Source organism: Pantherophis guttatus, chromosome 3 (genome assembly GCF_059756535.1).
Source record: "Pantherophis guttatus breed Tessera chromosome 3, ASM5975653v1, whole genome shotgun sequence".
Lineage (NCBI taxonomy): Eukaryota > Metazoa > Chordata > Lepidosauria > Squamata > Colubridae > Pantherophis > Pantherophis guttatus.
The window spans coordinates 85,769,863-85,797,570 of record NC_142065.1 but is presented as its reverse complement, the minus strand read 5'-3'; the positions used below and the strand labels follow the sequence as shown (position 1 = coordinate 85,797,570).

Here is a 27,708-nt window from a genome sequence, read left to right as displayed (position 1 = left end):
AACCTTCCACGCCTTTACTAGGAGAGCGGCTGCCGTTTTCTTCCTCCACCGCGGTGCCTCCCCCCCTATTCGGGGGCCGACCAAGCCTTTGGGCAAAGATATGGCCCGACAGCCGGAGGGGGTCATCGCAGTGATCGGCCTGCCCGCCGCCTCCGGGAAACCAAGCGGCGACCAGCAGCGCTTCGGCTCCTTTAAGGCTGGGCAGGCGAAACGCGATCCCGCAGTGAGCGCGGGCTTCTGCTGCCGCTGCAGGAGCCGCCGTTAACAGCCGCCTCGCCATAGAAGCGAAGCCCACGCGTGGGCGGCCGGGCTGGCGTCGGGATTCTCCCGGCTGCAGGAGCTCGCCGGCAACGATGGGCGGGGAAGCCGGGCGATCGCGCTGAGCCCGCAGGTGAGCGAGAAGGTGGCGGCGACGGGGGAGGTGGGGGTGGGGGAACCGGGTTGGGGTGGGGGAAGGTGTGAGCGGGGAAGGGAGGGCTCGTAGGCCCGTTGGCGGCGGCTCAAGGGATGCCCCGCTCCCTCCAGGGGCTCGGCTGAGCTCAGCCACGTTGAGCAAGAGGCCACGGGGCAGACCCAAGGCGGGGAAGGCGGGGGGGGGGGGGTTGAAATAGGGTCAGGAGCTGGACGGAGTTCCCGTGGAGGTGAGAGATCTGAAGCTGAAATAATCCTAAAGGAAGGAAGGCGCCTCGATTTTCAAGCCGGGAAGTGGGGAGTCTCTGAACGGGAGTGGGTGGAAGGCTTGAAAACTCAAAACTTGCCGGCTGTCCAGCCTATTTCTCCCCCCCACCCTGACCCTTCCAAGCCATCCACCTTGGGTGGGGGAGGGACACAGCAAAAGGAATAACGTCCCATTGCTGATGGCTTAATGGTTAACTTGGACGAATGTGTTGCAAGTGGGAAAAGGAGTTAGGCTCCGAGAATGGGACTTGAGTTCCAGTGCTGGGATTGCATTCCAGTTCCTGGCCTTTGATCTTTTCCCACCTACCTTAATTCCAAAGGGTTTGTGCTTTTCATTCCCCCGATTATCCTATCAGGAATGACGTGCCTTCTTTTAGTCATTGAAAAAAAATGGAATTGAAGACAGGGAGGAGGGTACTTATTGTGATGGTGGATGGGGCTCAGAAATGCTGCATCTTCCAAAGAGCTGATGAAATGAATGAGCAGGAGAAATAGGAATGCTGCTGGGTTTAATTTAAAAAAAAAATGGGCAAGATGGATTCTCAGTTGAAGGAGAATAATATTAATATTAATATTATGTCTAGAGGAGCTACTTTGAATAGTATCCCTGCTTTGCTGCAGTTCCTATCATGTCAGGAAAGTTCTCCATTCGTTTAATATTTGAAAATTTTATCATTCATATGTTGATAATACATGTGTTGATAATTCTTATGTTCATTATCTAGGTAGATGTAAAGGAAATAACTGCCGACATAGTTGTATACAATATGGAAAATGTTTTCTAGATGTTGTTACTCAAGAACAATCAATGGAATAATTTCTAATTACCACACCACCATGGCTTTACCTTTGTTAATCTAATTATCTTCCTGAATGATGGGGTTGGGTTACTTTCATGTTCAGAGTTGGGAAATACTTGATTATTGATGTAAATGAGCCTTTCTCGTTGGTTTGCATTCCGTTTCAATATGTGTCTTTGAAGCTACGTTTTCCCAGCTTTACATTTTGTTTGAGTCAAAGGACCAAAACATCTATTTCTGAGGCTGTATTATTGAAACATATCGCAGACATGAGAGAGCTGCAGTACAAGCAATTTATATCTTTGTTAGTACAATCCCATTTGTGTTTACTGGGGATTAAGCCTTGCAAAGTGCAAAGAGCTCTGAGGCCTGCATAAGATTGGAACCTATGTATTTTGTGTCTTAAAGAATATAAAATAAATGTGAAATCATTGAGAAATTATGAACACAATTTCTTTAACAGCAGCTTATATTTACTCTTTCTCGAATATCTTTGGGGACCTGAGGTAATTGTATTCAATCAATATCAGCAAAGTTAGAGCCAGTACTGGCAGAGTGAAGTAATACAGGTGAGGCAACCACACCAGGATGTAAGTTTCTTTCCTCACTGGGTGGCAGAGCTGGTGAACGTCACTTGGACTTTCCCTGAGGCCTATTAGCTAAATGCTGTCTTGAGTTCACTGGGAGATGTTATCTTATCTCTACTATTAACTTGATTCAGTTCATGGTTCAGTTGGTATGTATATGAAGTGAGGAAAAGGCAACATGCTTAATCTGATGCCATGTTCCAGACCACTGGGTGCTCTCTCATGCCCCAGTCATAAGACCTTCAGAAGCCCAGGCTTTCAATTGCTGGTGCTTAATACCAGACCAGTCTGTAATAACATTACCGTCATCTGTGACTTGATCACAGAAAAAAGGGCATGTATTGGCAAGACCTGGCTGGATCCATAAAAAGAGGGGTTGCCCCAGTGGTGAAATCTGAACCGGTTTGCCACTGGTTTGCTGGCTGTGCTTGCGCAGTGTGCGCTAAATATGTGCTGTGTGTGCATGCACAGTCCACACAAAATGCACGCTGCGCACATGAGCATGCGCAGTATGCGCAAAATGCATGGAAAAAGGCTTGGGTAAGTATAACAGTGAGGGGGGGAACAGCTATGCCACATTATTTAGATTCCTAGAAAGCAGGATTTCCTGCTTTCTAGCAATTTTAAATTGCGTGGCACAACTGATCGTCGCAAATACCTGTTCAGAGGAACCGGTAGGTATTTTTTACTACCTGTTCGCCTGAACCGGTAGTTTTTATCACTACTGGTTTGCGCGAACCAGTGCGAACTGGTAGGATTTCACTGCTGGGTTGCCCCTTTTGGAAATGTACCCAGGTAAGTTTCAGGCATGGCATCAGCTGAGAACTTTGGACAGGGATGGGGGAATGGTGACTGTCATTTGGGAGTTCCTAAGAGCTTTGGGTCCTGCTGCTCCACGAGTTGCTGTATGTGAGACCACATTCATTAAGTTGCGTTCTAGGAATCAGTTGAGGTTGTTGCTACTATACTGGCCTTCCTCCAGCAAAGTTACCTTCCTACTTGAGCTTCTTGACACAGAAATGTGTGTCAAGTGGAGATGGCAGTGGAATTTTTTAGTCTTATGGACCTGGGAGACTTCAGTCTGTCTTCTCTGGGAATAGGGTCTAAGACTGCTCTGGAGTTCATGAGAGCCATGGGTTTATCTTAGGTCATCTAAAGCAGTGATTGCACATTTTATCTGGTTTTAATAGCAATGTGATCTGGAATTGGCAAAGCTGCCTGTGGCCCTTCTGTTATGGTCATATCATACTTGAAAACCAGGAGATTTTTTTTTGATACTATCCCCCCATTGGGAGGCAGGACCTATTTGATTGGTTCACCGCGGTATGGAGCTAGATAGGTTTCAAAGAAAACTGGGGGTTGTTCCTGTTGGCTTGTTGCACAGTCTGAGCAAAGTCTTGATCACCACCCGAATAAGAGGTGGCAGAGGCCTTGGATAGGATTGCATCCACGCAGCTCTCTTTTCTTGCAGATCCTATTATTTTCCATTGTTTATGGAAGAATTGAGGGAGATGAACTGGGTTAAGAGACGCCTGGAGCAATGCTGGAGGTCAGTGAAGAATGAACTCAATGAAACATAGGTTAGAGCTGCTATTAAGTTTTACCTTGTGATGGTAAGGACAGTGAAGCATCAGTACTTCTCTGCCCTTACTGCATTCATGGATAGCTGCCCAGCAGTCCTGTTTAAGATGACCAGAGTCCTTTTGGGTAGAGTGGACTGAGGGGTGTACTTATAGGACCTCACAGAAGATTTTGCAGAGTATCTGTCACATAGGAGGGGCTGTGCTCAGATTCTTTCTCAGTAAGACATTGGTATCGGCATAAGTCCGATGAAGGTGCTTGGGATGTAGTCTAACTATGTATCTGAAATGAATGAACCTTTGGACCTGAGAAAGTAGACAGGGTTATCATGGCTGTAAGTTCAACCATCTGCTTATTAGAGCTATTCCCCTTCTGACTGGTGAAGTCTTCCTGGGAAGCAACCTATGTTTGTGGTTTGGGTGTCATAAATTTTTTGAGGGAGTGATAGTGATTCCTCCATCCTTAAAGAGGTTTTGGTTAGCTCCCTCCTCAAGAAACCATTGCTAAATCCAGCTGTGTGGGACAATTTTTATCTATTGGTCAATCTTCCCTTTTTAGGAAAGATTGAGAAAGTGGTCATGCAGAGAGGATCTGGACCACTTTCAGTTGGGCTTCAGGCATGAGCATGGGACTGAAACAGAATTGGTCAGGCTTTTAGTTAATTTCTGGTGGGAGTGGAATGGAGATCCATCTGTGCCCTGCTTGAAGTCTTGGCAGCTTTCAATACCATCGATCATGGTATCCTTCTGGATCAGCACAGAGGAATAGGGGTTGATGGCACAGTGTTCTGGTTTGCCTCCTTCCTTCAGGGTTGATTCCAGTAATGATTGGAGAGGAGAGGTCCTATTTCAGCCACTCCTATTTGAGGTACCATAGTGCTTCCACTCCTCTTTAACAGCTACATGAGGCCATTGGCTGAGCTCATTCATTGCAGTAGAGTGGGGAATAATCGGTATGCTGTTGTTCAATTACATATTTCTATCCCTGGTGAATTAAGCAATATTGTGAAATGTGAATGGATGTTTGGAGACTGAGAGTCTGGTTAGGGAACAACAGACTTCAGCTGAATCCTGGTGAGAGTGAGTGGCTCTGGATGGGGGCTCACTGTTCCAGAACTGCCATTTTTGGTACTGAATAGGTTTACCAGACAGATCCATTGTGTTATCTGATGGTCCTAGAGTTTTGACTCCTGTTCGATGAGGAGGTGACAATTGTGGCTAGGATGTCCTTTGTACATCTTCATCTTGTGTGCCAGTTGTGTCCTTTCCTGGATTGGTAGGCCCTTCTTACAGTCACTTTTGCCTAGTCATCTCTAGTTTTGACTGCTGAAATGTGCTCTACAAGGAACTACCCTTGAAGAGTATCCAGAAACTTCAACTGGTACAGAATGGGCAGTTATGTGTGTTCGTAGAACAGTGCATGTTCTACAAGCTGCATTGGTTGCAAGTTTGCTTCTGGGTTCAATTTAAGGTGTTGGTTTTAACCTTTAAAAGCCTTCATAATATGGGACCGGGTTATCTGAGAGATCTCCCGTCACTGGCTATGTCGGCCTGCTCTGTTAGATCTGGTAGAGAAGGCATCCTGCAGGTACCATCAGCTAGGGACCTATATTTGGTGAGTCTCAGGAGATGTGCCTTCTTTGCTGTTGCTCTGCCTTATTGAACATTCTCTTTCTGAGATTAGATCAGTTACAACCCTTTTAACATTTTGGAAGTCTTTCATACCTGGTTATGTTACTAGGCCTGGAGCTGCCAGGGAGCCAGAGACGTGCTTCAGTGACTCCATTGCTGAGGTGACCATTCTTATCCTCCCTTTGCCTAGGGTTTGATTATTTATTTTTATATTTGGATTTTTATATCTTTTTCATATATATATTTGTTGTTTATATTTCTTGTACACTGCCCACAGTTGCTTTTCATGAGAAAATACATATTTGATTAATAAATTAACTAAATAAGTGGCTGTTGTGACTAAAAGAGCCTTTGCACAATTCCAAGTTGTATACTAGTTACTCCCATTCGTGGATCGGTAGGCTCATGCTCAGTCACTCACACATATCATGTTTCCCCAAAAATAAGACCTGGTCTTATATTAATTTTTGCTCCAAAAGACACATTAGGGCTTGTTTTCTGATTAGATCTTATTTTGAGGGAAATATGGTACTAAATGCCTCCATCTGGCTGACAATCTTAACTGGGTCTTATTTTGGGGGTAGGGCTTATATTAAGAGCATCCTGAAAAATCATGCTAGGACTTATTTTCTGGTTGGGTCTTATTTTTGGGGAAACAGGGTAGTCATCTTCGGTATGGATTACCATAATGCGCTCTGTATGGGGCTGCCCTTGAAGAGCATCTGGAAGTTTCAGAAAGCATCTGGAAGTTTCAAATTTCAAAATGAAAACTTCCAAAAGTTTTCATTTAGGTGCAAAATGCTGTGGCGCAGGCAGTTTGTTTCGTGAGCTGCATTGGCTAAGAGTTTTTGATTCAAGAGGCTGGTGATGACTGATAAAGTCCTACATGGTATCCTCCTAGAATGTACTTTTTGTTCTTGGAGGAAAGTAGGCCTAAGGAATCTAACCAGTAGCACTTTACTCAGATCAATACAACTTTGAACACAGTCTTCTGGGCTCACAGATCCTGCTGATCCAAGCCATATGAGATTAAATGCTCGTGCAGAGTTAGCATATACTGCAATTTTGATAAGTCTGTTACTACATTTAGCTAATTAATAGAGTTAATCAGCTTCGGCTTTTGTTTCAACAAAGGGAGGTTGGCTTGGAAGTGTTTTGATACAGTTATATATGTTTTGATACTGTTATATATGTTTCCTATGAAATAATATTTTAAAATTTCCATAAGAGTACAAGAAAATATTGATTACTTTTTCAAACAGCTCCATCGAGATGAATTTAGGAACATTAGTAATTTAGGAACACTTTTATTTAGGAACATTCCATTCAGATCCTGCTCAACTGGAAACGAGGCCAACATTGGTACTTTTATTAATTCTATTGGAGTAATTTTTTAAAGGTGGGCTGTTTCTAAATTGCTTTTCACTTTGTGCCAGAATTGAGACATGAAGTCACTAAGAAAGTTCTTTTATATAATTTATCCTAACTAAAGAAGTAAGCACTATAGAAAGAAAGAAGAGCATGGTGAATAGGCATTAGGTAGCAGGTGAAGAATTCTAAATTTGGTCAGACTTTTTGATTTCTATTCCAATAATAATAACTTGGTTACAGTGAGTGATTTTTTGATAGACTTGTGTTTCTAATTTGCTATCATTTCCTCTGCTGACGAGGATATCCAGGAAGTGTATTGTGTTGTTTTCTTCTTTCCTCGTGAATTTTATTCACAGAGGAATTTTATTCCTATGGTGATGATATTGTTTCGGGTGTCTTCTCTAGTTGTTCTCTTTTAAATATTTTTAAATAAAAAACTTATTCAGAGAAAAAATACTTCTTCAGAAGATTTTACAATTGACGGACAATGGTGTGTGTACAGTAACAATTAAAACATGAATTGATCTATTAGTTTCCAGATAAGTATTTCAATTAATGAACTTTTCAAAATGATAAATAAATTTAGTCATGCCCCAAAGGGAATTGTGGTAGCATAGGATCAACAGAAAACCAATATTACATTTTAAATAAAGGTCTTTAACACTAGTGAACCCACTAATTTCTTCTTAATATATTCATAAATATCCAATAGAGTCCAGGCCTGTCAAACTAGCAGCCCATGGGCCAGATGCGTCATGTGCAGGCTTTGCCTGCCCTGTTCCGCAAGGGCAAAAAACGTCACGATATATCACGTGACGCGATCAAGTTTGACACTGTGCAATAGAAATAATTAAATAAGTATTGAATTAACCATAATTGTAAATCTGAGTAAATGTGATATAGGCATCAGACATTCCAATTACTTTTCTCATGCCTTCTTATAGGAAAAATATAGCAATAATAGTCTCTCCCATACCATCTTTAGTCATGATCTCTTTACCCATGATTGGATTGTTCACAAATATCTATTTATTTATTAAATGCATATGTAGTCATACAACTTTGGGCAGCTTACAAGCTGATAAAAATATAAAAGATTAAAAATAGTAGAACAATAAATATAACATTAAAATTAACGGAAAGTAGCTAAAATGGGGAGGGCATACAATGAAGTGGGGATAGTAAATTGTATTTAATCCAGTAACCACCTCCAGGACACACCACCATCTGGGCTCCAGGCCAACTGGAGCTAAGTCTTGAGGCTCTTATGGAAGGTCAAAAGGGTTGGACGAACTTCACTTCAAGGGATATAATGGTCTAGAGGATGGGAGCTGCAGCAGAAAAGGCTCTTCTCCTGGATCTGGCTAGCTGGAATTCCTGACAGAGTATACAGCAGGCCCAGCGTGCCAGTAAAAGTGAGGCGGGTTAATCCCATTTGGATGAGATAGTATGTTAAGGATATATACTAACTATACTATAATATATTAAGGATACAGTAATATATATTATTCATATATTAGGGATGCAAGAGAATTAAATTTCTCAGGATTGGTCTGTACTGTATATATTTTGTGTCTGGTTTGTAACATTCAGTGTTGAGAGTACTATCAGCGGAAAGACCTTCATGCAGTTGGGAGAGTCTTAACTTTTTTGGTGCTACTTCATTCATACCTGGAAGCTGAGAACTGGGATGTACAAAATATTTTAATTCACATGGGCGATAGAGATTATACACAATATTGATTTCCTTTTTTGGGTGTGAAGTATATGTGTGTTAAAAAGCAATATTTAAAAATTATTAATCATAAAGTAGGTGATACAGTACATATTGTAAAATCCAATTCCTATTTCTTCTATACAGTAGAACCTCTGGTCACGTTCCATAATTTGTTCCATAACTTTGGTTGCAATCCGATTTGGTCGTAACCCAAACATTAAACAAACAACAGGAAATTTGGCGCTTACAAAAAAAATGGCGCGGAAGGGGAAATTAGCCACAGACGTGTTTGATCACCACCCGAGTATGTGTTTGTGACCAGATTCAAAAATTTTGTGAATTTTTTGGTTGGAACCCGATTTGGTCATGGTCAGAAGCGTTCGTGACCAGAGGCTCTACTGTATATGTCTGCTAGTATTTTGTTACTAGAAAAGTTATAAAATGTTATTTTCTTTCTTGTTTACTGTATGATACCACTGATGTTGAATTCACAAACCAGTGAAATCTGGGCGGTGGGGAAATTATGAACTGTTAGAACAAATTCTCATTTACAGATATCTTGCTAATATTGCAAATAAAGCTACGTGGTTAATGGATCCATTAAACCTTGGCATAAAGACGTTGAGTAAAAAGTCTGCAAGGGGTAATTTTAAATATTTCAGTTGTATCCATTTTAAGAATCACAGCTTTTATTTAATATCAGTCACTTTTCTAGGCTGTAGGAGATATATAAGGTAGTGATTAAAGCATAACCAACTAGGTGGACTAGATGATTGTTATTGGTTAATGTGACAGATAGCACGTGTCAACTAGTATACATTCAGTCTTTTTTTATTAACTCATTTATCTCCCCTAATGTCTATTCATAGTTCTATGACAGCTACATTAGCTCATCATCCAGAATAGAAAATTGTAGTATCTCATTTCTGTTAATTATTTGCATTACATCTTGCAATGATAAGTGAGGCTCTAGTCCTGTGATGGCGAACCTATGGCCCGCGTGCCACAGGTGGCACGCGGAGCCATATTAGTGGGCACGCCAGGTCAGCTCTGGGCATATGCGCACGCCGGCCAGCTGATTTTCGGGCCTTCTGGGCCCACCAGAAGTAGGGAAACAGGCTGTTTCCTGCCTCTGGAGGGCCTGGGGGGTGGGTGGGGAAGACCCGTTTTTCTTTCTTACCTGGCTCCAGATCCTCTCTGTGTATCTGGGAACAGTGAAAACAGCCTTTCCCACTCCCTTGGAGGCCCTACGGAGGCTCAAAGGGCCCATTTCCCCACTCCCGGTGGGACAGGAAGTGATGTTTTTTCCTGTCCCCATCCTCCAGAGACTCCTAGAGAGGCTCCTACAGACTCCTAGAGAGGTTCTGGAGGCTGGGGACAGCAAAAAATGTCACGTCCTGTCCCACTGGGAGTTGGGAAATGGGCCTTTTCAGCCTCCGTAGGGCCTCCAAGGGAGTGGGAAAGGCTGTTTTCGCCGTTCCCAGATACACAGAGAGGATCTGGAACCAGGTAAGAAAGAAAAATGGGCCTACCAGGCCATCATGTGCCAGGAGTGGGGGGGAGGGTTGCGCACACATGCGCGTGGGCATGTGCGCGCGTGACCCTCCCCCACCCCACCCCTCTCCTGGCACGCGTTGGCAAAAAGGTTAGCCATCACTGCTCTAGTCCTTACTGTTGTGGCCCACCATTTTGGTAACATCATCAGTGCTAGTAAGGAGTGCTGTTTGCTGTCAGTTTATATTCTGGTTCTTGCCTGTCTGTGTTGAGCCATACAAGCAGTTAAATATTTTGCCAACTGGCAGGCCGATTTCAGAGACTTGACATACTTAAATTTCACAGTGTTTCATGCCTGATCAAAATGATGAGTTGGCTACAGACTTGGACAGTGAGGAGGTTGGGGAGGAACATGAGCCAGTCCTCGAGTCTGGGGAAGGCTCTGATGAGTGCTCTGCGTTGGAGGCAGAGATGGGGCCAGGGCTGTCTGACAGTTATCAGCTACCTTCAGAGTCGGAGATAAGTGGGGCTGAAGAACAGCTGGGCCAACTCGGGAGTAAAGGCACAGGTGGAAGGTGAATGGCCCCTCCCATAGGGAATAAATAGGAGCGAAAGGGGAGTGGAGTTTGCAGGAGACAATTAGTTCATTTCATTAGTGTGAAGATCTGTTCGTGACTCTCAGAGATTCCTTGCCAAGTATTTTCTTGTACAGCTTTGCATTTGGAAGATATTGGCCTGGCAGCTCTCCAAGCCTGATAAGGTCTGTGATTGTAAATTCACCGGGACTTTGATGGATGTGAATGAGAGGAATTCACATTAGCTTAATAAAATTGATTAAGAGCTTTGGTGGCACAGCAGACTAAAGCACTGTTAAGATAACACGAGCTGCCTGCAATTATTGCAAGTTCAAATCTCACCAGGCTCAAGGTTGACTCAGCCTTCCATCCTTTCGAAGGTAGGTAAAATGAGGACCCGGTTTGTGGGGGCAATAAGCTGACTTTGTATAAAAAAGAACACCGCTGGGAGGGGGGGCGAAAGCCCTACTAAGCAGGTATATACAAAAGTATGAAGGCTATTGCTTAACACATTGTAAGCCGCCCTGAGTCTCCAGAAAAGAGCGGCATATAAATCGAACCAATAAATAAATCGAACCAATAAAAAGGGGTTTTGTCGGGACAAGGAGCTGCTTCGTGTTTTTGTGAAGCCTAGGTCAGAACACTTAACAAAGAATATACAGGTAGTCCTTGATTTCTAACCATTTGTTTAGTGACCATTCAAAAGTTACAATGGTACTGAAAAAAGTGACTTATGGCTGGCTGGTCCTCACATTCATGACCGTCATAGCATCCCCGTGGTCATGTGTCCAAAATTTGGGTGTTTGGCAACCGGCATGTATTTATGATGATTGATTTGCTTTTCTTACACCGTCACTTCATATAGAGTTACATATAGGTAAAGTGGAATCATTGTCATATTGTATCAAGTCTATCCTAGCTTAGATTTAGCGGACTTTCGTTAATTTTCTTCTGATATTGTAAATTTAGATTAATTTTTATAGATGGGTTGGAATATGTAAAGTATTACTTTTGTACTCTATAGAATACGTGGAAGAAATAATGAGTGCAGCCAGAGATAAGCCTATCACAATTTATTATCTAGGCGGATCACGTCAGCAGCAAATGTACCCTGTACCCATTGTCAAGAATTGTAGTCTTAACGTAAATTATTGTTGATTTTATAAGTAGTGTAAAATACATGCCTGAATTGAGGAACTGTGTTTGGAATTGTGTTTTTAACAGGCAGAAGAAAGATGACTATCTTTAATAAACTCAATCTGGGCATCGCTGTGAGCAGTTTTGCTATATTTCAACTTAGCTTTCATGTACTGAGTTCTTGGCTATCTTCACGCCTAACATCTGGTTTTAATAATCTTGACCAAAAGAAGAAAATTGAATGGAACACAAGGTACAGTTTTTAAACAACATTATACAATTATATATAAATATTTTAAAGTTTGAAATGTTTAGGCTGTTAGCTGTAGTGTACTTGTTCAAACTATATCTGGATTGTTTAGGGGATTTCCTTTATAAAAATGTAGTTAAATAATCTTTAATACAAAATTGTCCTTGGGTAATTTATTTAAAAGTTATCACTTTATTAAAATAAAGTTAAATTGAAGGAATATTAATCTTTTGTTATTTTTTCAGATTTTTTTAAAAAAATGATTAAGTGATAATGTATAATATTCAGAGTATATTGTATTGTCAAAAATTGCAATCTTAATATAAATTATGCCTTAATCTAAGTTCAAAGTACATTCTATCTAGGATATTCATAAAATATTTTCCTGTTTAACTTTGTGAACTGGTCGCAATATACTAATTATTTTTTAGCATGATTAATGTACCACCTGTTCTATAAATTCATGAAAACACATGTATTCTATGCTCTGCATGTACTGCTGATTACATGGTATCTAACAAATGTTTGTTTGTTTGATTGATTGATGTATATGTTGTACACTGGACACTGTATATATTTTATTGGAGAACAATTAAATTTGCTTGCGAAATTTATTCCAAAAAATAATAGCCTGTGTATCTGAGAGAATATAGGAATGCACTACATTTTTCTCTCTGACTTGGAGTTAAAGTCAAATGAATGGATACCGGGAGACTTGTTTTTCCTCAGACATTTTTTATTTTATTCAGACAGACCGCATAGCAAAATATAAAGTTTTTACACTATGTTACATTTTACAATGTGTGTGTCTATATTAAAGCCAGAAAGCTAACAGCAAAGTAATACACTAAGGTAAACATGATTTCTTGAAATAGTAGAAAATAGAAAAGTTGTAATTCCCCGTAAGCAAATAAGGGCTCCATATTAAAATCTAATCCATAGTGTAGAATTCTCCTCCTTATTTCAGACAACCGACATGTCCAGAAAGTTCAATATTCTTGATCTTTTGGAAAAGCAAGGAAATCAGCCTGGCAACCAAATATAGATTAGTTCATTCTATTGTGCTCCCTGTAGCTTACCTATGGTTGTGAAAGTTGGACCTTTCAAAAGCAAATCAGGAAGAAAATCGACTTGTTTGAGCTGTGGTGCTGAAGAAGGCTCCTGCATAGTCTTTGGACAGCAAAGGTGATTAAGAAGCAAGTACTGGAATAGATAATACCAGACATATCACCAGAAGGCAAAATCACAAAACTGTGTCTTACTTTGGCCTTGTCATGTGGGGGAATTCATTGGAGAAAACAACTCATGTTTGGAAGAGTTAATGGTAAAAGGAAACCAGGCTGTCACAGAACATGGTGGTTGGACACTATCGAAGCTGACACCAGCCAGAACATAGAAAAACTCAAAGAAATGGTGCAAGGTCGGAAGATGTGAGAGTCTTGGCCCATAGAATCGCCAAGAGTTGGCCTTGACTGAACGGACATCATCATCATAATTTTGATCTTTGTAGATTCCAGATATAACCAAGAAAAACATATGCATCTTAAAGCAGTTGATCCAGAATCATAATAACAGTTGGTATATCGTAAAATGCAACAACAAATTTGGCAAGGCAAAAACTACATGGAACAAATGTCTATGGAGATTCTCAATCATCCAGGTCATGGTTGTCCCAAAAGTGCTTTTTCAAGAGGCAACTGGACTTTCTGGTTTTTCTTTGAAAGCAAAACGTCTTCAAAGAAAAAACAGAAAGTCCAGTTGCCTCTTGAAAATATATGGAGCAAAGTTTCAATTATAGAGTTACAACAGTAGTATAATTGTAATCAACCCACATTATTTTTATGACCTATTCAGTACATAAGAAGCATTCAAATTGTACAACTCTCATTTTAGGATCATAGGAATTTTTTTATTTTTTTCATTATTATGCCACCAAATTAAAGGTAGCATATACTTAATGGGATTGCTTTTGTTTTTTTAGGACAGTATCTACGTTCCATGCCTTGGTGGTTGGAATATTTTGTGTGTATATTTTATTGTATGATGAAGCTGTTAATGCTGACCGTGTTTGGTAAGAAATACCTTGGTTTGTAAATCTCATTTTCTCTCTCCTTTGTTATTTCTTTTGCTTGTCAAATTATCACTAAATTTAATTTTAAAAAACCTAAGAGATATATATCTATTTGCTACCCGAAGCTTTCTAAAATTACAGTTATATTTAACTATAATATGGAAGACACTGGGGGCCTTTGCTTCATTAAAATAAAAAAACTGAGGCAGCCTGACCCCAAATATTACTATATGCAGGTAATTCCGACTTACGCCCGTATTCAAGCCTGCGCATTATAATAGTAGGTCATGATGATCAAAAAGAGGTTATCACATGACCAATCTGATTTTACCACTTTTTTTGTGGCAGTTAGTAAGTGAATCACCACGGATCATTATGTGAATTCACAGCTGTTAAGCAAACTGATTGTTTTCTATTGGCCATTCTTGATGAAAACCAGAACCAATGGTTTTCAGTAAAACCCTGGTCAATCAATGGTCAAGTGACTATGGGCTGATTCAGATAACCTTAAATGTGGACCAATTGCTGAGCACCCAAAATATGGTCATATGACCACGGAGGGAGCGGTTGTCGGAATTTTGGAACCACGTCAATAGTACCTTTTGGGGGGGATCCGTCGTAACTTTGAATGGTCTCTCTAGATGACCAGTCATAAAGGATTACCTTTACTCACTTGCTTTGTATCACTTCCTATGCTGGAATGGAGATACTTTTCCTCCTTCATTGAAACTGAGATAGAGCAAAAGTGGAGGAAGTTAGCAACCTAATTGGCTGAATAATGGCTAATCCTCTCAATTTTTTGTCTTCAGAATATTATACATTAATCTTCTTAAATATGTCTGTCCAGAAGCTTTTCTCTTGCCTGTTTGCCATTTACCAGAGTTGTAGAATCATCTTACAAGATGTGGTGTCTCTCTTCCAACATCAAAAAAAGTGAATCATCATATGTGGGGAGAAAATAAAAATAAGCAAAACGCAAAATGTATACGTTGTGTTACATTTAGCATAATGTCATTTCTTGGATGTCTTTGTTTATAGGGGCGATCCTTCTACAGTGCAACTAAATCTTGCCGTCACCATAGGCTACCTCATTTCAGGTAATGTGTAAAGTATTACGTGTATAATTTGTTATAAGTCATCTGTTTTGAAAGAACCTTTTAACAGAAGGTTTACCAAAACATGGCCCTCTTTAGGAAAGTCTGTCTGTAGGAAGCAGACCATATTTTCCCTCACACCAAAAATTGTGCTGTAAAAATGTGATTATTTTATTTCATAACATGACAGTATTGTGTTAAGTATCAAAATATTTCATTCTGTCAATTTCTCATTCTCAAGCCTGAGTAACAAGAATTACTTTTTTCCCAATTTTTCTTCCTGCTTCCATGGTACTAGCTCTAATTTGGTATCAATAATTTAATAACCATAGAAAAATAACTAAGGGAAAATAAATGAGGGCTGTTCAAGGAGGTAAACTTAGTTTCCTAATTACATGTCTTCCTCTGAGTTCTCCTTGAGATGGATATTGATTAATCAGTGGGAAACCATATTGTTTTGTTTTGAAAGTTCAACTTCTTCACCACTGGTCCTCAGTTTTAAAAGGCTACTTCAGGACATACATGAATACAGAATGCATCTCCTCCTGCATGTCTTAAATAAAAAGTCAAATATTTCTAAACATAAGGTGGGAGGTGATTGCTTGAAACATTAGGCAATTTCAGGACTAGATTTGAAAATAACTTTCTATGGTGAGGCAAATCTGATACTTACATCACTAGGAACAATCAGTGTTACATGGTAAGAGATCATAAGCCAAACCTTGGGATTCTATTTTTGATGATGTTCTGGCAAGGGCCACTTGGAAATTTATATCCTGATAACAGAAAAAGAGAAGTAATTTTGTCTCTCTGCCTTGCAGCATTAGAAGTTTTAAAATAAAATATAATAATTGTAGAATTTTGCTCACCTGTTCTTCATTCCTTTTTAGATTTGTTGCTTATTATTTTGCACTGGAAGGCAATTGGGGACGTATTTTTTGTAATTCACCATTTACTAGCTCTATATGCATATTACTTTGTACTGGTAAGTTCCATGTTAATTTTATAACATGTATACATGTTTTAGCAAAAATGGATTTTAATAGACTTACCATTAAGATTAACGGCTCATCTCAAGAAGACAGTAATTGTTCTACGAGACTTATGAAATACAGTAGCTAACACAGGAAAGGAATAAAACTTGATATCTAAAAAGGTGACCAATATCTGTCATTTCAGGACTGAACTAATTTATCAAATATGTAGCTGTTTTATGTTATTTTGCTTATGGGAAGTGACAAAAAAGTGACCCATCACTTTGTTGTTTGTATGTACACTGAGAGCTTATGCACCAGAGACAAATTCATTGTGTGTCCAGTCACATTCGGTCAATAAAGAATTTCTATTCTATTCTATTCTATTCTATTCTATTCTATTCTATTCTATTCTATTCTATCCTATCCTATCCTATCCTATCCTATCCTATCCTATCCTATCCTATCCTATCCTATCCTATCCTAGTGAATCACTTAAGGAAGTTACAGTTACGGTGTCTCATAATCAATACATCCTGTGTCCATCAATAACCCTTCAATTGATAAACTTTGCCTTTTATACTTGTCCTCCTTCAAGTATATTTGGGATTAAGAGAATGAAGCTTTAAAGTTAAACAGCAGTATCCAGAATTTAAACTAGATTCAAATTTGACAGTAGACCATACACAAATCTGACTAACAGCATAAATCAGTATTGTTGATAGCATACTTAACCATCGCAGATTTCAGTTATATATACAGGTAATACTTGACCTACAACCATTAATGACTGTTTGAAGTGACAATGGCATTGAAAAAAGTGACTTATGAACTTTTTTCACACCTACAACTATTGCAGCATCTCCATGGTCATGTGATCAAATTCAGATGCTTGGCGACTGACTCATTTATGACGGTTGCAGTGTTCCAGGGTCATGTGATCCTGTTTTGAGACCTTCTGAAAAGCAGAGTCAATGGGGAAGTCAGATTCATGTAACAACCTTGTTACTAACTTAACAATTGCAGGGATTCACTTAACAACTGTGGCAAGATGGGTTATAAAATGGGGCAAAACACACTTAACAACTATCTCACTTAGCAGTTGAAATTTTTGGCTCAATTCTGGTCATAAGTTGAAAACTATAGAATGCACAGCAATATGAAAATTCGGAGATCAGGGCATTGACCACAGTAGCCTTTATTCAACAGTAGTAGGATCATGATAGAATAGAATAGAATAGAATAGAATTCTTTATTGGCCAAATGTGATTGGACACACAAGGAATTGGTCTTGGTGCATATTCTCTCAGTGTACATAAAGGGGGTTGACTTTGAGGCGCCTTGCATGGGGAGTGCCGCAGGGGTTGGTCCTCTCGCCCCTTCTGTTCAACATTTATGTGAAGCCACTGGGTGAGATTATCCGTGGTTTTGGGGTGAGAGTCCATCTGTACGCTGATGATACTCAGCTGTACATCTCCACCCCAGACCACCCCAACGATGCCCTTGATGTGATGTCTCGCTGCCTGGAGGCCGTGCGGGTCTGGATGGGGAGAAATAGGCTCAGACTCAACCCCTCCAAGACCGAGTGGCTATGGTTCCCGGCGTCGCGATATAGTCAGCTGGTGCCATCGCTGACTATTGGGGGTGAGTCTTTACCCCCCCCAGAGAGGGCCCACAATCTGGGCGTCCTCCTGGACGCACGGCTGTCTTTAGAAGAACATATGACGGCCGTGGCCAGGGGGGCTTTTTATCAGGTTCGCCTGATCTGCCAGTTGCGGCCCTTTCTGGACTGCGACGCCTTGTGCACAGTCACTCACGCCCTTGTCATCTCCCGACTGGACTACTGCAATGCTCTCTACATGGGGCTCCCCTTGAAAAGCACCCGGAGGCTCCAACTGGTCCAGAATGCGGCCGTGCGGGTGGTTATGGGCGCAACTCGTTGTGCCCACGTGACACCCCTCCTGCGCGAGCTGCACTGGCTCCCAGTGGTCTTCCGGGTGCGATTCAAGGTGTTGGTTACCACCTTTAAAGCGCTCCATGGCATTGGACCTGGATACCTTCGAGACCGTCTTCTGCCACCAGTAGCCTCCCACCGGCCAGTTCGCTCCCACAGAGAGGGTCTCCTCAGGGTGCCATCGGCCAAATTATGTCGGCTGGCGACACCCAGGGGGAGGGCCTTCTCTGTGGGAGCCCCTGCCCTTTGGAATGATCTGCCCCCAGAAATTCGTAAAATCTCTGATCTCCGTGTGTTTCACTGTGCCCTCAAAACCATGTTGTTCCGCCAGGCTGGGCTATCAATATAAAAATTTTAATTGGTTTTAAATGGGATTTTAAATTTGGGGTTTTATAAATTGGGCCTTTTATTTAATTATTTTAATTATTTTTAAACTCTGTCTGTCTTTGTGTTTTTAATTAGGCTGTACACCGCCCTGAGTCCTTCGGGAGAAGGGCGGTATAGAAATAATAAAATAATAAAATAAAATAAAATAAAATAAAATAAAATAAAATAAAATAAAATAATAAAATAAAATAAAATAAAATAAAATAAAATAAAATAAAATAAAATAAAATAAAATAAATAATAAAATAAAATAATAAAATAAAATAATAAAAAAATAAAAAAATAAAATAAAATAAAATAAAATAATAAAATAAATAAAATAAATAAAATAAAATAAAATAATAAAATAAATAATAAAATAAAATAAAATAATAAAATAAAATAATAAAATAAATAAAATAAAATAAAATAAATAAAAGAAAACATACATTCGTCAAGAATCATAAGGTACAACACTTAATGATAGTCATAGGGGACAAATAAGCAATCAAATCATATTAGGAAATAGTCCATAGAAATTGTAAGGATACCAGCAACAGTCATACAGTCAGATGAGAAGATTAATAGTAGTGCAGACTTAGTAAATAGTTTGACAGTGTTGAGGGAATTATTTGTTTAGCAGAGTGATAGCGTTTGGGAAAAAACTGTTCTTGTGTCTAGTTATTCTGGTGTGCAGTGATCTTTAGCGTCATTTTGAGGGTAGGAGTTGAAATAGTTTATGTCCAGAATGCGAGGGGTCTGTAAATATTTTCACAGCCCTTTTTTGACTTGTGCAGTATACAGGTCCTCAATAGAAAGCAGGTTGGTAGTAATTGTTTTTTCTGCAGTTTTAATTATCCTCTGAAGTAGGATCATTTATATTCTATGTGGATAAAACTTACATAAATTTGAACTGCTGAAGTTTTCCTTGTGAAATGATTTTTCTTATTAGTTTTTAATAATATAGTAGATGGATCTTTACAATAGTTTCTAGAAGATGCGTTAAGTGGTATACTCGATTCATTAGAGAAAGGATTTAAGAACTTGGTATATTTTCCTAAATAGTATTCTATGTGGTTAATTATCCAATCTACTATTATTTTATGTTAAGAGAATAATGTTGATATTTAGAAGTTTTATATTATGTGTTATTTTTATAAGACTTAGAACTGTGATCTCTGGTTTGTTTTTCTACTTTTCCTAGGATAGAGGAATATTGGCATATTTTGCAAATTTTCGTCTGCTTGCAGAATTGTCTACCCCTTTTGTGAATCAGCGGTAGGTCATATTTTCTATAAATTATTCTTACATTATCAGTTAGCTTGCTATTTGTAATTCAGTCACTACTGACCTAACAAATGTGCACTGTTTATATACTACGATACAGTATCACTGTTTTCTAAAGTTAAAACCTTGTGGTCACTGGTGTTTTAGCAAAGGGTTAATGAAAATGACCTAATTATATTAATTGAGGGTTTTTTTTTCAAAATGTATGAAGGCTAGGGGACTTAATGAATTTAATTATTAATTATTTTAATTATAAAATAATTTAATTTCTATTAGCAGACGACATTCATAGTTTCTAAAAAGATAACTATTCAAACTAAAACCAATAACCATATTGTTATTTATCTTAATATCCATTCAAGGTTCTTTAAAGCAGAAAGAGACTTTTTATCTAAATAAAAATGTTAAGATTCTTTTTTTCTTTGTGCAATAATTCATGGAATAGGTACCTTACTTAGTAAAAGGATCAACTTTTAAGTTGCATGTATTCTAAAAAATTGTATGGTACTGTGTCTTGCGAGTTTATTTCATTCTTGTGTTTTTTATTTGTTTGTTCATATTTGCTACTGTATTATATAATCACTTCTGAGATATGTCAAAGACTTGTTAAAATCTAAGTCAAAAGGATGATCCATCTGGGTACCAAGGATGCCTAATAGTAAGATCTAGAAATTAATTTTTGAAATTTTCTAAACAGTCACATTATTGCCATACTGTTTATTTAATTTCTATATGTCCCACAAAATAAGAGCATATATTAGACCACCCTGCATGACTATATTTATAAATGGTATTTTATATAACTTAACGTGTCAGCCTCCTTCCTTCCTTCCTTCCTTCCTTCCTTCCTTCCTTCCTTCCTTCCTTCCTTCCTTCCTTCCTTCCTTCCTTATGAATCATCTAGAAGATCAGAGGAGCCTCACTGTTTGTTTTGAAAAAAATAAAATAGATGATATGCTGCATATACAAATTAACCCCTAAAATTTGTCAGAGGCCTAATCCTTAATAATGTGTATAGGAAGTTTTGAGGAGACATGAGACAAAATTCAATGTTTTGTTAGATCTTGCTTTAAGTTTATTTGACTTCCTATGTCTATATCAATAGGCAGAGAAGGAACTATATTAGCCCTTTCTTTACTTCTATCCATTCAACTGTATAATGCAGAAACTATACTGGAGTAGGGACAATGTGAACAAAATCACACAGGGAAAGGAATATTTCCCACTTTATTAGAATAGATGAGTTTGAGGAGAACTAAACATAATAAGATCTAACAGAATACTGAATTTTGCCTCATGTCTCTTCAAAATTTCCTTTAATTTGAGGAGAACAGCTACTGTGCACATTTCTAAAATTTAAGAATATATTCTGTGAGTTTGGCTTTTGTCTGTTTACACAAAGGAAGCTGAGAGAAATGATTCAGGACCTCACTTTTCCTGCATCTATGCATTCTTTAGCATCTATGCTAAAATAGAATATTTTTATCCTGTTGTTGATTTATACATATCTATTGATTAGAATTAATGGCTCATTTCTGTGCTTTTGTTTATTCTTATTTACCACAAAGAACAAGAGTAGAATATATTATCAACTAAAAAAATATATTTTTAGGTCATAACTCCTCTGCAGCTGAAGCAGCCCTAATGCAGATTTAGAATCTTTATTCTACTAGATTCTACTATTTTCTCTCTTATCCTTGAGACATATGTGGGCAGTGCCAAGTGTATTGATGCATGTGGGGGAACATGTCCCTGCACTGACAATCTTGCGGTTCCATTTGCTGCTGCTAGTTGTCTGTTGGATCAGCCTCTTCTGTCCAGTCTTGGATCTGTCTCCTACCCCTCTGTTCTCTTTGGGCTGTTAGGTAAACTGGAACCCTGGCTTGTACAGTCACTCTGCACACACCCTTCCCCCATTGGATTAGCCAATTGGTTGATGGAATTTCAAATCCTGAAATTGACTAACTTGTTCTCGGATTCTCACAGGTAATTGGAAGTGTAATGGAAAGAACTTATCTTTTAAATTTCTGTAGCTCACCTGACAGGAAATTTTCTTCTCAATTACTACAGTTTGCAAGAACTTTGTTCCTTACTACCTCTCTTCAAGTAATATTCTTAGACAGTTTACAGTTCCCCACAGCTAAACCCATTTCTCAAACTTCATGTTTTCATCACCACCTATCCAATTGCTGTCCAAATCCAGATGATCAGTACACTACAAAGATCATTAGATGGCAGCAAAGAGATACAAAACCTTTCACTATAATCAGTACAACTCATAGTTTCAAGGATTTAAAATAAAACAAAACAACAAACAATTCAATTGGTTGGTGATATGACATGAGAGAAGAAACAAAATGATTGCAATTCTGGAGTAACCAAAACATTATGTATACAACTTGGAGGGGGCTTTTCACAGGTCGTTGAATGGGACTGGAATTTCAGCCAAAGAACTGCCTGTCATGCCCCTTAGCAAGTTGCATGTTAAATCTGTGGAGAGAGCTATGCCGTATGAGACTCTTCCAAATATGTGGTAAGGATGGCATTGTGGCGGCAGCCAGATTTTAGGGCAGCAAAATTGCTTGCCCGTTCTAGGCAAAGCAGATATGCAGATATGGTCTCAGAGTTTGCCGAGATAAATTTAATACTATCGTATCTTTCTGGTTTTGATTTCTGTTAATCCTTTTTCTCTTATAGGTGGTTCTTTGAAGCATTGGGGTATTCTAAAGCTTCAAAAGCCAACATCATCAATGGACTGCTAATGACCATCATGTTCTTCCTAGGGAGGATCATAGTCATTCCAATTTATTACAACAGTGTAGTTTCCGAGTTTGGAACAGAAGCCTACTACAGATTAGGATTTGTAGCTCAAAGCGCTTGGTTTGTCTCCAGTATCGCATTGGATATTATAAACTTAATGTGGATGGTCAAAATTACACGAGGATGTTACAAGGTTATTTGTCTCATTGGACAAGAAGAAGCCAAAGCTCATAAAAATGGCAAATCTGACAACATGAAGAAGAACATTTAATAGCAGTTTGGGGTACATTAAAAGAACAATGCACACTTTTGCCATAAAAAATTCCTCTTAAAGAAATATAAAGTTACCTTTCTTAAATTTAGCATTTCCAATAACACACTGCCTGGATCTCCAAAACTTTTTCATCTGAAAACTTGGATTGTGTGGAGTCAGAGACAGCAACAACATGCTGCATATGTTGAATTTAGCAGGGTGACCCAAGCATTGAGCAGTCAGCTAAATTGCTGAAGGATCAACTTCTTTTAGCACTATATTCCTGTGAATTTTCACTCAGGTTTCTTAAAACGATACGTTTTTAATGCTTGTGAATGTCAGGTTGTTTACGTTCGCTAATATGGCAACATTTCTGGCATGTTTCTCGGCTTTCCTAATATTTGGTGTTCATATCTTATCTGCTTTGCAAATTACTCATTTCAGATCTATACATTTTACTGCTTTTTCTATTGCCTTACATGCATGAACAGGATCTTTGAGATTCATTGACTAGTTTTACATACAAATACGAATTTGAGCTTGAAGATCTTTTTTCTTAAATGAGTTATTTTTATTGCTTCTTACTGTATATAAAAATAGTCTAGATGTTTTGAACTTTTTAAATATCCAAATTTTAGCATCTTTGCATGGCAAACAGTAGGGAGATTTTTAAAAACGCGCCAGTATTCTTCTTTCCCTGACTCAAGTATTGGGACTTTGATCTGTTTTCAACATTTTATCCTGTAACAGACAAATTTTATGCTATAAAAACTTCTAAGGGATAAAGCATTAATGAATTTTGGACATGTGGATTGTCACAAGAGCCTCTATAAGTCAGAAAAGTTACTAAATCAGTTCGTTTTAACTTTTCTCAATTTTTCTTTAATACAATTTAGAAAAATGTGCTTCTCCAACAAGAAAAATCATCCTTCAGCTCTTGACAATGGCTCCTTGCAGAAACATCACTAATATTTATTTATTTATTTATGTATTTATTTATTTAGTCATATCTGTACTGTTTTAGTTCTAGCAACCCAAGATGGTCTATAGTAACCTCAGTATGGTCAAACTAAAAGTTAGACAATCACTAATTAAAAAGGACATTACAGTAATAGTCCAGTTTCACTATCTTCGCTGAAAAGTGTTTGGACCAGGTTGGTTAATTTTTTTGCAAAGAAAAAAACAAGTAGTAGGCTCTGCATCTCAGGGATCAAGATATTCCACAGAGTTGGAGAAATCACATTTCTGGTACCTACTCTTTTCACTTCGTGCAGATGGGGGACTCTTTGCCACCTTTTTAGGAACGGTATTACAGGATGACTGATTCTATTCAAGAGAGGTGTACAGGGGCTGAATTGTGTAATACATTATATCCTTTTTTAATACCTAGGTTGATGCAGTTTGGCTCAGTTGCAGTTTCCAAGTCATTTTCAAGTTCATTCCCACATAAAATACATTGCAGTAGTCTAACTGTGAAGTAACAAAGGCATGAATCATAGTTGCAAATACAAAGTGAGAAGGGAAAATTTGTAAGAGAAACAAAATAATTGGAAATCTATTGTTTACATTAACTTCACATATGCTGTCGCTTATTATGGACTCAAGTTTATTTTACATTGTAATATATTAAATTGAATTTACCAAATTGTCATCTAACATATTTTTAATGATATTTACCACTTACTCATCTAACACGTATTTTGTTTTGAATAGCATATATCTTAATTTACTGCTGACTTGTTTGTTTGCATATTGGAAGATTGCAGAGAACTTATTCTCCCCATCAATGCAATTTAATTATGTTCTTGATATTCTAGAATATTATATAAGCACAGAGGTACTGTTCAGCAAAAGCGCTGATGACTGTAATAGCAATTGTTGATTTGCACATCCCATTTTAAACTACTCAGATATTTCAAAACATGTCAAACACAGTAAATGAAATCTGACATATCAGATTTACACTCAGGAACCATATTTTGTTGTTGACTAGGTAGCTAGTGAGAAGGGAAATCTCTCCATATTTCATCAGCAAGAATTACAATACTTAACTTTCAGCAGGACCCAGTTGAAATTCCATGTGTAATGTATGAATGGGGGCAGTATTCAACTGTGAGATTTTAAACATAAAATATTAGTATCAACTTTTTATCTCAAAATGGGAAAGCTTTAGAAACAAAAAGGTTTATTTATTCCCAATTCACAGTTATAAATAGAGTAATTCATTTAATCCCATTAAATTTAATGAACTTTAATATTTAAGCAAATGGTATCACACTATCTTAATATATTCTGCAATTGTTTGAGATGTTTTGAAATTTAAAATTCATTTTCAAACATTATAGCAAACAGTAAACTGTCCATTTAACAGAGTTCAACTTATTTAAACAGAGCCACCTTTAATTAATTAATTATTTTTTAAAAACATCAGTTTAAATTACTGATCAGTATGCCCCAGGGCTGTCAAACTCCCAGCCCACAGGCCGGATGTGTCATGTGCTGGCCACGCCCATGCCCGGTTTAGCGAAGGGGGAAAAAGTCCTGATACATCACGTGACGCTACCGTGACGACTTCAATTTGACACCCCTGATATACCCTGAAACAATTGGTGCTATCAAGTATGGAGCATTTTGTAGCATTATCTGTATTTGTACACAATGTGCTGCATAAGACCACCTTCTTGCCCTAATTTTAAAATATATACAGTAGTTGGATCTTAAGAGAGTTTCACAATACAGTTTAGTGCACTTTTGCAGTGTCAAGAAGTAACAATATTAGAGATTCAGATGGACAAGAGCCAATTACTCAGTAGTACATTTAACCATTGACATAATTTTTTCTAGTCTCTGACCTATGGGAGACAGCTGTTTGTCCTAATTGTACTTTCTGACTTCAATACAGAGGATAAGATGGAGCATGATTAAATTGGGAAAAAGAGTATCGCTAACAACTTATTATTTCCCTATGTAACCTGAGAGTAAGTAGGTGTTCGATATACTTCAAGAAAAAACACAGCCAAACCTCCAAGTAGCTTGATGAGAATTTGGTTTCTTAAGCTTTGAAAAATGAGCTTTTCTGTCTTGAACGAGAGAATGCACAAAATAATATATTAGTACCCAATGGCCTCTCTATAATGCATGCTAGTAACTATAAATCAAATGTTAAAAAATTATCAAGCAATTTATTTAAAGTTTGAATTGAATTAAAGTTTTAATGACTGATCCTGTGTCCCCCTCTAAACTACATTGGAGCTCTTACCTAGAGAAAATGTATCTGTCCTAAAAAGGCATTAAAAGCTGAGGTGCTTGGCTTTTTGAAATAATTTGTTTGTAAAGTGCCATCATTATCTTACAAATTGATATGGTGATTTGTACTTTTTTTAGGGAGGAAAAACAAATGTGTTTATTTGTGGTGAAATATGAAAAGGGACTCACATTAGCAAGAGCATAATCCCTCAGTTATTTTGAGAAACTAATTACTATGGGAAATCAATTGGCTTATGTAAAGATTCAGGATAATACTGTTTGATTATATAGAAAATCTTATTGTTAACAAACATTTTTAATCTGCTAAGAATGCAGTAGAAGGCAGTATTAAAAATTTGTGCTCCATTGGACTGCTGAATGAGATAGGCAATATAATTATCTTTACTGTAAAATAAATCTCACAGAGCCCAATATAATTTACTGCTTAGCATGCATATTACAAGTTGTAGCATGTATAGTGCAGCCTTTTCAACAACTCCCACTCATTTCAGAAGACACACTGGAAACACTGATAATATCACAATGTTACCGGTAGGATTAATATCAGAACTAATCTACTATTTCACAAAATTAACTATGATTAAGTACAGTATAGTAACACAGGTTTTATAAATCAATGTCTCAATCCTGTATTTTATTTTTAAGTAAAGATTAAACATGAATATACTAATTTGTTTTATTATTTTAGCAAGGATAATTTTGTTATGGAAAACCAAAAAAGGCAACATGATTAAGTAGTTTATCTTGGTTAGTTTCTTCCTTGTAAACTGTCATGGAGTTCATAGACTATTTTAAGGAAGACGCTCATCTGAATCTTAGCATAATTTAAGGAAATTTATGAAAGGGAAGATTTAGAATACCTTTTTTCCTCTGAAATCATTCCTGTACTCTAAAAGGCTGCTTTGGAAAAACGTAAGGCTACCCTGAACAATGTGGGATTGGATGGGAGGATTTGTCCGAAATTATATTTGGTTCTCAGACGTCAATTTAAGGAAGGTAAGCGAAGGAAAGTTTCTTTGTTAGATTCAAAAGCAATCTCTGAAACTCTACAGAGAATAAAATGGATTTCTAGGAAAAGAAAGAAACAGGATATTTTCTTTTCACGGGTTTCCTTAAATTATGTTAGGGTTACTGTGATCAAAACTGCATAAAATTCATGTATTCATTCTGATGCCATTCTCCAATATTTCTGTGCAATATAAAGAGAATATGTTAGCAAATAAACATGCAAAAATAACTACAATGGATTCTATTTCAAAAGAAATGTCAGTTATGGCTAGGATTTCTCTGCCCACACACATTTACACATACACCCTCTGCCCCTCCTTATCCGTATTGGCAGAAAGGATTTGAACTTGCATTTAATATCAACAGAAGTGCAGTTGAAGTGAAGGTGGTGGTTATCTATTAATTCCTGCATGAACTGATTATTTGCAGGACTGCCTGTCTCTAGTTGTATTGTTCCATCCCACGTCCTCTGCCAAGTTAGGCATGTTCCAGGTCCTGTGATTTGGCTGGACCCAGGAAGAATACCACTTCCATGGAAATGCCTGGTTCTTGAATGAAGTTCCCTGAGATTCAGTTGGCCCTGATTCTGCTAGCTTTTCACAAGGCATTAAAAAAACTGGCTTTCAGGCTGGGATGTTAGATGTGTCCACTTTGGGAGGTAGTATGATGTGGGTTAACAGCCAGATTGTATGTTTTGTTGTTATTGTTGACTACAGTTAACCATGTCTTTTTAGCTGTTCCTTAGCGAGTTGACAGCCATATAAACTGATCAAATATCTCCTCTCTCCTCCTCCTCCTTAGAACTTGAATAACTGCTGACACTTTGAATGTACACCAATCGGCATACATTAAA

At 38.1% G+C, this 27,708-nt stretch overlaps 1 protein-coding gene across 2 annotated transcripts; it reads left to right on the top strand.

Annotated features, from left to right (window-relative positions):
• On the top strand, window positions 1-27,084 carry TLCD4 (TLC domain containing 4). Of its 2 annotated transcripts, none has more exons than XM_034437279.3 (7): window positions 1-391; window positions 11,659-11,824; window positions 13,803-13,892; window positions 14,931-14,989; window positions 15,877-15,971; window positions 19,485-19,558; window positions 22,265-27,084. In XM_034437279.3, exons 2-7 carry the CDS (start codon window positions 11,670-11,672, stop codon window positions 22,596-22,598), a joined length of 807 nt encoding a protein of 268 aa, XP_034293170.1. In that variant the 5' UTR covers window positions 1-391; window positions 11,659-11,669; the 3' UTR covers window positions 22,599-27,084. The 2 variants fall into 2 exon arrangements, with proteins under 2 accessions (XP_034293170.1, XP_034293171.1); XM_034437280.3 differs by lacking the exon at window positions 1-391 and adding an exon at window positions 487-641 and having other exon boundaries at window positions 22,265-24,225.
• The last annotated feature ends 624 nt before the right edge of the window (window positions 27,085-27,708 follow it).